At 39.9% G+C, this 10703-nt stretch overlaps 2 protein-coding genes across 2 annotated transcripts in view; one reads left to right on the forward strand and one right to left on the reverse strand.

The window, feature by feature from the left end:
* Nucleotides 1-2891, forward strand: part of LOC104513009 (group 10 secretory phospholipase A2-like) — an 8098-nt gene extending 5207 nt beyond the window's left edge. Inside the window, exons 3-4 of the mRNA XM_010156221.1 lie at nucleotides 5-111; nucleotides 2746-2891. Coding sequence (XP_010154523.1) covers nucleotides 5-111; nucleotides 2746-2891 — 253 coding nt within the window. The remainder of the gene's footprint in view (nucleotides 1-4; nucleotides 112-2745) is intronic.
* A 1956-nt stretch (nucleotides 2892-4847) lies between these two features.
* On the reverse strand, nucleotides 4848-9476 carry BFAR (bifunctional apoptosis regulator). Its single transcript, XM_010156220.1, has 7 exons — nucleotides 9179-9476; nucleotides 8134-8335; nucleotides 7619-7788; nucleotides 6847-6991; nucleotides 6442-6612; nucleotides 5787-5989; nucleotides 4848-5134 (listed from the first exon to the last, which is right to left on the reverse strand). The coding sequence occupies exons 1-7, from the start codon at nucleotides 9442-9444 to the stop codon at nucleotides 4942-4944; spliced, it is 1350 nt and encodes a 449-aa protein (XP_010154522.1). The 5' UTR covers nucleotides 9445-9476; the 3' UTR covers nucleotides 4848-4941.
* Nucleotides 9477-10703: the final 1227 nt, after the last annotated feature.

Raw genomic sequence — 10703 nt, forward strand, 5'->3', positions numbered from 1 at the left:
TCAGGTGCTGCTTTAACCATGACTGCTGCTACGGTAAGGCGGAACAAGCAGGTTGTCACCCCAAGATAGAAAGTTACCACTGGGAATGTGAGGACAACACTGCTGTCTGTGGTGAGGGAACAGCTCTACTGGCTTTTCTTGGGTTTGGTGACGGTTTTTGTGGGGTTTTGGGTTTTTTTTTTTGGGTGAGGGGGGTGGGGGAGGTGTTGTTTCTTTTAATTCTACTAATGGTCTCCTTGACTTCCTAGAAAGACATTTTCTTTATTAACTGTAAAATCCTTATTTTACCATCCTTCCTTCTGTGACTTCTTTCGCCAGGGTAAGCTGTGCCCCCAGACAGCACAGCCATGCCAACCACCTGAATGTGGTTTCTTCTTCTCAATCCCCTCCTACTGACACAAACAAACAAAATCCTGATCTACAGGCTTCTATTACACTTTCAGAAAACGCTACCAAACCCCCCTCCTTTTGCTCAGCATTTACATGCATCAAGGAACCCATGTCATGCTACACCCTGCCAGCCTCCAACTGCAGAGCAACTACAAGCAGGAAGCGGGAAGTTTACCAAAAATTATCTTTTTGGTACTTAGCAGAAAATATTTCACACATTTACCCGTTTATGACGGACAGGTTTTTAGCATACTTACCCCTGATCGGCTGCACAGCTCACTGCTGCAACTTATGAATGAATTCACAGTTACAGTTTCAAACACTGAGGTAATAAAATATTTGACTCTAGTGGCTGCAACTTATGAATGAATTCACAGTTACAGTTTCAAACACTGAGGTAATAAAATATTTGATGGCTATTTATGGAAGTAACACGTCCACAAGCCATGAATTGTTAACCTGAAAATATTTACATAATTAACATACAAGTTGCAACAGACGGCTGACCACAGCCTGATGAATTGCATTTGATAGCTCTGAAACTGGAATGCAACACACTTGCTGTGCTGGGGCATGGAAGAGAGGGATGAAGAGATCTCAAAGAAACAAGCAAAAATGTTTAACGGGAAAAAGCAGAATTTCTTTTACATTATTCATTCGTAACTTCACGAAGTTTAACAAATATTTTCCAATTCAAAGTCTTTTCGAAGACTTTCTGAAACCACAACTTCTCACAAGCCCCCAAAATTTGCAGCATTTTTTTCTTCTTGTTTGGCTTTGGGTTTTGTGTGTTGCTTGGGGCTTTATTTTGGTTTTTAAATCAGGTGCTAGGTCAGTTACTTGGAAATGTAATTTTATGCTACTACCTGGAATGCAAATCAGCTGAGACCTGGTTATTATTTGCACCACAAAAATGCAGGCCCTTACATAAACTTGGTGACAACGAGTCTGAGTTTGTGACTACCACAGTTTAAAGGCAACACTGTAGGCCATTCAGAGAAAACACAAACCTCTCATTGCATAACTCAGTTTAGAATTTGCCTGACATGAAATCAAATGAAAGCTTTTGACACTATTTCCTTCACTCCTTTTCATTCAACCTTTACTTTGCTCAAGTGTCTATCGCATGCCAAATCTCTACTTGCCAATTGCCTCCTCTGCTTCAAAAAGTAGTAAGAGTCTTCTCTCTCAAACTATCTAATTATTGTCAAATTACAGATCACTTATTTGGCTGTAAAGGTACTGCTCCTGTTCAGGTCCAGGATCTGACAATGTTATAAAACACTGGCCGAGACAGTAGGCATGTCGTCAGAACTAAAGCTGAAACACAGCCCCTGGCATACCTGGGAGAAAATTAAGTTTGGAGCAGTAACAAGAGAAGGAAGAGTTGTTCTCAGTTGTTTTTTTTTAATCCTATCACGTTGTTTATGCTACTCATGCTAATGTGTAGCTCTTAGGGTAGCTAGTTGCACCGTCAACATACATACATTAAGAACACTTCCATTTCATAGCAGAATTTGAGTTCATTCACAAAACTGAACACTTGTTCTGCTCCTAGAAAAATGTCAAGCAGAGATTCAGCTAAGCTTTCAAAATATTAAATACTCAGACAAAACATAATCAAAGATTCATCAGTTTACTGACAGATGCAGAGGGAAATAATCCACACATTTCTGGGCTGGCACAATAAAACCAAAAGATATTGCTGTAGAAGAAAACGTTCATGCCAAGAAGAAACATTCACACCAAGAAATCTGTTAAGTTACAACACTGCAATTATAAACCAAATATGGCCAGACATGAATATTATCGTCCTTGAACACACTTCATACTGAATGCCTTAAAAAAAAAAAAGTGGGTGATTTAAGCGGAACACAGAAAATCTTTGCATCCCTTATTTCACCTATATGATTTTAATGCTACATCCTTGAGTGAAATAGAACACACCGCCCCAAAATCAAGTTTCACTAGAGCAACAGGGCAGGCAGGGGGGTCACATACCACTTTCTAAAGAGATGAATCCGTTATCAGAGTTCTTTTATTAAAAAATATGAAGAATGGTATTGAAGTCTTTATCCAATTATTACATTTTCAACTCCCAAGACAGTTCCATTGATTACCAACTGCTGCTAGACCAAACCACGCTGTGTGTTCTCTATTGCTGAGATGTCCTAGCATGGAGCTCTGCCTGAAGAGCTGTAAGTCATACTAAAGCTCAGTACATTTCCTATTGCATTGGAAATGTAAGAGTAATTTATATGGCAAATACATAATGTGAGGTAGCAGTTCTTGGTATTCCATTTCATATTTTTAATTACTTCACACTAACATCAAACTTACTGTGTTTTCTTTCAGAATCACTGGAAGACAAATGTCAAAAAATGGCATGTGAATGTGACAGTGAAGCTGCCAAATGTTTTTCTAAAGCTCCCTATCACACAAAATACCTTCTGTGGCCAGACTTAATGTGTGGTGACATTCAGCCTTTGTGCAGGTATTAGATATACAACGTCAGTCTTTATGAAAACTCTGTATGTATTGAAATCGAAAATGACTTTTCTTTGTCACAGTAGTGACAACAAATTATTTTCCCCTTTCTTGATCCTCCTTCCTGCCACCTCAGCCTCTCCACCCCAGAATGGCCAAAGTAAACGTTTATCCTCTTATTTATCTTCTATGGTGCCCAGAGTAAAAGCAAGTTAATTAGTTCTGTGTAAGCTTTTATTGACTAAATAGGCATTTGAGTTTATCATCTTAAGGAGTAACTGACTTAAAATTTGTTGTTTATATTCAGTCACAGATTTTTCAGATTCACAGTCTCATTCACTGTAAACTTCCCATCCCTCCTCCACTGGCTGTAAAACACAAATCAAACTTTTCCACTAACGTTTATCTTAACATCTGTTAACTCTGAACTGACCAGAAGAAATGCATGAAGTCACACCGTCAGCACAAAGAGCCCTCTCATCTATATTATGAAGCCTAATTTAACTCTTGCATCTCTCTCACCTTAAGTAGTCTTACCTGTATTAAAAAATGCTTAATAGATTTTTTTTTTTCCTCCCTAGTATTCACTTTTTAAATCGTTTCCTAAGAAGTAGTTCATTTGAGATGGGTCAAGCTCCTTACTCTATGTACACCCTGAGTTTCCGGTGGGCGCAGCGAGTTCTACCCCTAAAACCACACAGCCAGATTTCAAAGTGTCAAGACCGATACAAGTAGCAGTCACTGGGATCAACTGCCTTTCCCCTAACTGTGTGATCTTGGACGGCATGAGTTTGCAAAGTTCAGAAGCGCACATACCTAAAAAGGACGTAAAGATGGTTTTAGCTAAGGTTGCTTCATAGTTTTTTGCTAGGAAGAGAAATCAGTAACACAAATTGCTAAATAACACACTTTTTCGTAACTGCTGATTTGAACAGTTTAAGAACCAGAAGTGTTTTATGTCTCCTCCACTCGGTTAAAGATGCAGGGCTACAGAGCGAGTTTGCACAATTCAAAGGTAATGACGAGTCCTTCAGTATAAAAAACCCCACGCTTCTGTAGGACGGATGAACATTTCAAAAGAGATCTTTAATCTTTACAAATTTTCATAGGCAATTTAAGGTTCATATGAATGATCCAAATGAAAAAAACAAACAACAACAATGTAGAACACCAAGGGACAAAGGTCTTGAAAACGCTGACTTTCGCCTCAGTCGGAAACTCTACATTAACAAATGGCAATGCTGTTTACACAAAATAACCTTCCAGTCAATATTCGCTCACAGATCTCGACACACACCTAAGAGTGCAGTAAGATGCAATTACAGTGCCAGGCCACTTTTCCAAAGTGATCCTTGTTAAGACAGAAGCCTGCATTTAAGAATTAGTATCAGACTTCAAGAAAGGAGCATTAAAGAAACTATTGATGAAATCTAACTGATCTGAATACAAAATTTTGTATGGCAATCACCACATTTTCCAGAAGACAAGAAAACTCAAGCAGTCTTTGCCTTCAGCAGTGGGAATTTCAGAACAAACTCTACTGCAAGTCTGTATTGGACAGTCACAACTTTACATGTAAAGCATAATGAAAACACTGAAGTACTTTCAGTATCAAGCCTATCCAGGAAAAGCTTTCCTTTGGCAAACTTAAGCTAGGAAGACACTTCTGGTATGAAATGCCAGGTTTTAAAGAAAATAAATTTAAAAATCACTGCAGCTGTTCAGAAGACACCGATTTTAAGGCAGGCTTCAAAATAACCAGAATGCTCGAGACAGAATAGAGAAGTTTGATTTGATCAAAAACAGGGTGCCAAGACTGTGAACTTTTACATGGCTAAATCAGGAAATGTACTTTTCTTCCCAAGAGAAAATCCCTTTTGGATAATAAAGCCCATCCTCAGATTTGGAGTCAGCTGGTTTAAGAGTAACTTACCTTAAGGCTTTTTTGTATGTTGAAGTTAACATAATCCACCGTTTTCACTGCCACATGTATAAGGAAGAAAAGCAAAGTTTATTTCAAATGTCCATTTTAGAAACTAAAGAGCTCAAAAGTTCCGGCGCCAGTCACTGCACTTGTGTCTCCAGACGCCTCACTTCTTTAACCACGAGATCAATGTTTATGATTGGGTTAAAGTACAAGGCCCAGTAAAACAAACAATTGCAGACAAACTGAGGAATGAAAGGCCAAAAAATGGCAACAAAAAGACCCTGGGTTGAGACTTTCCAGAAGTGCCTCCACATTCTGTGAGGGATCGTCCTGTGAACAAGGAGAGGGAGAGGCTTAGAGGAACTCTGCGTTGTAACCATGCCAAGAAAAGCTGATACGTGCTGCTGCCTCCAGCCCTTTAGCCCTTGCTCAGGCACCTGAGAAAGACCATCCTGCACCGCAGGAACAGGCTGGCAGCAGACGGTGACAGAGGGTTTGGAGGAGGAAGCATGAAGACTCCCAGAGCAGGGAGGACAACCGAGGGCGGCAACGCCGGCCACCCCTCAGAACATCAGCCTAACTACGCGTGTTTATCCTCCTTTAATAGCTCTAAGTCTATCGCGACAACATCCGTGCGTGTTTAGTTCTCGGCTGACAGCTCAGAGCAGTTACCATAAAAGGCCATTCCCAAGCTAAGAGTTAATATTTCCCCACTATCTAAGAACACGCATGCTGCTACTGCATTTGCTGCATCTGACCAGGAAGGCCAGCTACAAGAAAACCCTTCAAGTATTCACAGAAATAAGATACTCCAGAGTGATTACCAGTGTATGGGCAGATTCAGTCTCACACATTTAGTAACCCCAGAGGTGTCGTTAGACACTGTCATTTCAGTGAGTAACGCCGCAATCCTAAAACCCTTACTTTCTATTTATAAGGCCAAGTACTTCCTACCCCCTTCAACAAGCTCAGTAGGACTTACTTCAATTCTCTTCTTGACCAGAGCCTCCAAAAGGAGAATAGTTCCAGAACAGAGAGCAACATGGCATTTACAATTATAAATCTGGATGTCCAGTAGTGCACGTCCAGCCAATCCCAAGCAAATTCAGCTATCAACTGGTATGGCAAAAATAAATACTTTACAATGAATTCTCTCCACTGTTTCCAAGAAGGATCTTTAAGGTCCTGTAAATTAGGATAAAAAGCCTGTTAATACATTGAAACCAGTAGTTAACATTTACTACACTTTCTGGTTGAAAATACTATAGCCCAGTGATTTCCGTCAGATTAGAATAAACTACCACAGACAGCCAGACCTTATAATGCCATTTGGTCAAATACAGGTATTTTGAGTGAATAGCTTTTCTATAGCCATGCGAACTTCAAAAAGAAAAAATCAGTTTCGCAGATTTAAAGTCTTAAAGGCCTGAAGTCAATCTTATTAAAGGTAACGGTCACAACGCTGCTGATCACACGCAGTAAAACCAAGGAACCACTTAACTTTGTAGGACCTTTTTTTTGAAGTTGTGTTGTAAAGAGTTCAAACGGCGAATCGTTACACCATGCGGTTTTATGCTGCTAGTCTTAAAATGCTTACAGCTGAGCAAAGTAGCACATGTAATGTTTTGAACACTTACTAGGAGTTTTGTGACAATATCTTCATGCTTATCTTCTTGTGTAGGGCAAATTGTGTGGATGAAAGGTAGGAAAGCTTCTGTGTAATCAAACAAGTACAGGTATAACATACTGAGCCTTGGAGAACTCTTCAGTGCATACAGAAGAAAGAGTGATTTTCCTGGATTTACTGCCTGAAAGGTATCAAATTATCAAGTTTCAAACAATGAAAAAATAAAATGAAAGGGACATGCCAGTTCTTAGGTTTTTCTGACAATCATTTTTCAAATACATCAGCTCGTTAAACTGAGCAGTTCTCACAAGAGCAATCCTACCTTAACACTCCTCCTGGCTTTAAGAGCCTTCTCTTTTAAAGATATTATTTTAAAAATACTGAATACACATGACAGACTTGATGTAAAATTTACCTTATATTCCCAAAGGTTCTGTGGTGGTTTAACCCCTAAAGTTTTCACACATTCCAGTTCCGCCATAACAGCTTTTCTGTGGTTGCTATTCTCTATACCGTAAGGCTCCTTCATGAAATCCTCCTCTGTCAGTGTTAGGAGGAGTCTGCAAAAGCCAGAATAATTCAGAAGGTGCCTTCTCACCAAACAGGTACAACTAACAAATGAGCAGTTACATACTGAAACAATAAGCTACTGATAGAAGGTATCACCTTTTGGATTACACTCCATATCGAGTGTTCTGAATCAACTGCGTCTCAGAGCCTGGGTTTTAAATATCCTTCTTTTCAAGTTTGCTCTTGCCTGCTTTCAGCATGCAAATTTATCAGCTTGTTGGCTATTATTGAACACAGCTCTTCAGTACTTCATGGATCTAGTCTGGTCTCCTGAAATCAAACCTAGAGCTCTTGGGTGGAATGCAATAATGCATATAGCATATGCATATTTTCACAAGAAAGAAAAGGTGGGAGGGGTGGATAATACATTAGTAGAATTTTACTTTCAGTCATTTCAGTCTGCATTGTCAGCATTTAGAAAATTTTCAGTTAGCTTGCTTAGGATCAAAGTTCTCAGCCACAAGTGTTAAAACTCCCCCTGAATTTTACTCTGATACATCAACAGAATATTCCTACAACCTATGGAACAAAGCACTGTCATTTCACAATAGACCACCCCCAAGGAAAGCTCTGCAGTAGCTGGAATGATAGCTGTCCTTAACAATTAGGCCTCTCACCTTCCATTCACCTTCTCCAGCAAAAATCGGTCTTTATAGTGCGAAGCCCATGGGCCCAGCTGCTCTAGCCAAAGTATCACTTCCTCGGCAGTCCATTTAGCAACCGGCTTGTGGACAAGAAGATCATCTTCAAATTCCCTGCTACTCCAGTGATATCCAAGTAAAACTACCTACAGGCAGATTTAAAAACAAACAAGGTCCTTTACCTGCAAATCAAGTATATTAACGATGCAAATAAACACGCATAAAGCAGCTTGACATGTAGAATCTTCCATTTTATGGACCCTGGAATATTCAGGTTCCAAGAAGGTACCTTAAAGTTTTACCCAATTTGTCTAACTTCCACTTGCTGTGTACTGTAGTTCCTGACAGACAACTCCGAATGCTGCTTTAGTTACTCCACTCAGCTGACGTCTCTTCTGTTCCGACAATCTTTTTCACGTGCACGTAATTTAAATATATTTGGTTGCATGTTCAATGAAGTAAATATGGAACACCAGCTAGATGAAACTTACTGCTACACACGTTAAAGCTGTGAGAACGCCTGAGAAAAACCCTCCTCCTCGAGGATTAATTCTTCCTGTGTTCGGAACTGTAGGGATCTGCTCACTCCCATGTTTTTGGAAGGTTGCTAAGCTGCGTGCTACATCACTGTTTTGTTGAATATCTTCTTTTCTTTGTTCAATGGCATCAGAAAATAGCTTTTCAATAACATCCCTAATGGGAAAAATATTTGTCAGTGTACTATAACTGTTGAGGCTTAACATTCAGAAACAAGACTGATTTTTGGATTTCTGTTTTGCAGCCTGTACTAAAGACTGTCATCTTTGAAAGCATGAAAACATTAGTTATTAAAAGTTAGTGAAGTTAAACTTAAATCAATTACTTGCAAACAACATCTTCCTTCACTTCTGAAGATAAGGTTAAAACATCACATTAAAAAAATATTCCTTATTTCTTACACAAAACTAGAATCGCATGTGCTACTGGCAAGCCCTGATTATTCAAAAATGCTAAGCAAAAGACAAGATAAGAGCTTAGCATCAATCCTCCCATTGATTTATTAAAATATTATTAACCTAAGATGAAGTATTACTAACACACAAGAACCTGTGGGTAATTCAGGACAGCAGATTGATATTTCTAGCTTTGTTCTGCAACAAGATCACATTTATGTCTATAAATAATTCCTACTACAGAAATAATTACACAGATATCAAAGGCCATTCTAACTTACATTTATCTGGAAACAATCAGCTGCATACAAGTGTCTCAGTACTAAAAAAGGATCCCTCCTCTCCAACCCTCAAAGAATCAGAAGGGGGGGAAAAAAAAACAACACAGAAAAACCCCAAAACCCAAACCAAAGCCAACCCGTAGTGCCTGTTCAATGTGCTTGAACAGCTCGGTACAACTGCAGAACGTGACAGACTTCAGGACTTAAATGTCCTTGTGACAGTTCAGATTACCAAAAAATTATGAAAATCTGCAGCAAACCAAAGCAATCAGACAACTAATTTTGGTGGTTTTCGAAATCCGAAAGCGGCATAGTACACTCACCTGAGAAGGATGTTGACTTTGGGGAATCCTTCCCATTTTTCTCTGCATTCAGGGCACTCATTCTTCTTGGACGATACCCACCACAAGGCCAGGCAATGCCTGCAGAAACTATGCCCACAGTTCAGGGTGGTGGGATTGACCAGGATGTCGTAACAGCAGTGGCAAAGGAACTCGCTAACTGATATCTGTCGACCGATCTTGGGCGTAGCATGTGTTTCAACTTCTGCCCTCTCCGCTTCACCTTGTAAAGTCTCATCTTCTTCCATTTTCTGCTATGGCTTATGCAAACAGACCTTAGCTCTTCAAACCAGGTAAGGCTTTACTGCTGCAAAGCAACAAGATAAACCTCATTAAGAAAAAAGTTACTACAGAAGTTTAGAATTTCAAGCAGTAATTCTTTTGCCACTCTGATGGTTTTAAACTCTTTAACTAACTTAGCTCTCCCCAAAATGAAACATCATCTACTTTTTCAACAACACATTCGTTGCAAACTAAATCAAAACCAGGTTCTAGATGTCAACAGCTGGGCTCAAGCTCCCTCTATTTTCTTTTCCTGTATTACATAACACACGGAAGTGGAACAAAAAAGCTCACTATGATTCAGATTACTTTTGACAGTATATTTAATCAAGCTTTTAGTAAGACACCAAAAGAAATATCATTAGAAAAAGACCATCAGAGAATACACAAGTATAACAGCGATCTAATTTGCTCCATCACTATTCCTTCCAAGCACACAGAATAAAGCATTACTAACAAATGTCAGTGCTTGACATTGCCTAGGGATGTCAAAAAAAAAACAATTTGATTCACACAAAGTCATCTGCTTCAGAATCATACCGGACTGATCTGGATTGATTTGCTTGCCATCTCAGTGAAGGACTGAACCCCGTATTAACTTCACCAGCAATTACTCTCTGCTAGTATCTCAGAAAATGCGCAAATGAGAAAGAGTCTAAAATCGTCCCAAGCTCACCAATAATATAAACCTATTTACTTGACGTTCCTGCTATATTCTCCCAGGTGGCTGTATCTGGTTTCTTAAGAAAAACACTGATGCAGATCACTTCCTTATCAGTTGTGGCACGTTAGAAGGTACTGCCCGGTCAGCCCATGCGAACACTCCCCACCGCGCGGCTCCTGCTCACTACCAAGTTACCATCTTTGCCCCCAGCTCATGCCCAAAGAGGCAAGGATGCAAGCTGCTAAAGAATTAACGAAGATAAAATACAAGCACTACAGAAACACAAACCCACAGTGCCAGGAGAATCCTCAGGCTGTGTGCAAGCCTGTCTTTTCCCCACAAAGCAAAGATTGTTGGCCTTGTAACAGGCAAACCTGAAACATCACTTACTAGAGGAGAAATAAAACCAAGGTTTTGCACCCAAGCGCATTCTTTGCGTTTTCCTGCAGGAGGCAACAGGATTTCGGCGGGTGCAAAAACGTTTCACCCCTCGGCCTCTGCACCAAGGAAGAGAAGGATCAGACACCAGGCTGCCGGGCTCCCAGCCCGCTGCCCCCCGCC

This window comes from Eurypyga helias, unplaced genomic scaffold (assembly GCF_000690775.1).
Source record: "Eurypyga helias isolate BGI_N326 unplaced genomic scaffold, ASM69077v1 scaffold18367, whole genome shotgun sequence".
Classification (NCBI taxonomy): domain Eukaryota; kingdom Metazoa; phylum Chordata; class Aves; order Eurypygiformes; family Eurypygidae; genus Eurypyga; species Eurypyga helias.

Coding starts and splice junctions, on each gene's coding strand:
- BFAR (XM_010156220.1), bottom strand. CDS start 9,444: ATGGAAGAAGATGAGACTTTACAAGGTGAAGCGGAGAGGGCAGAAGTT. Junction 5,990..6,441: donor ATATTGTCACAAAACTCCTA/GTAAGTGTTCAA, acceptor CCTAATTTACAG/GACCTTAAAGATCCTTCTTG. Junction 5,135..5,786: donor TGGTCAAGAAGAGAATTGAA/GTAAGTCCTACT, acceptor CCTTGTTCACAG/GACGATCCCTCACAGAATGT.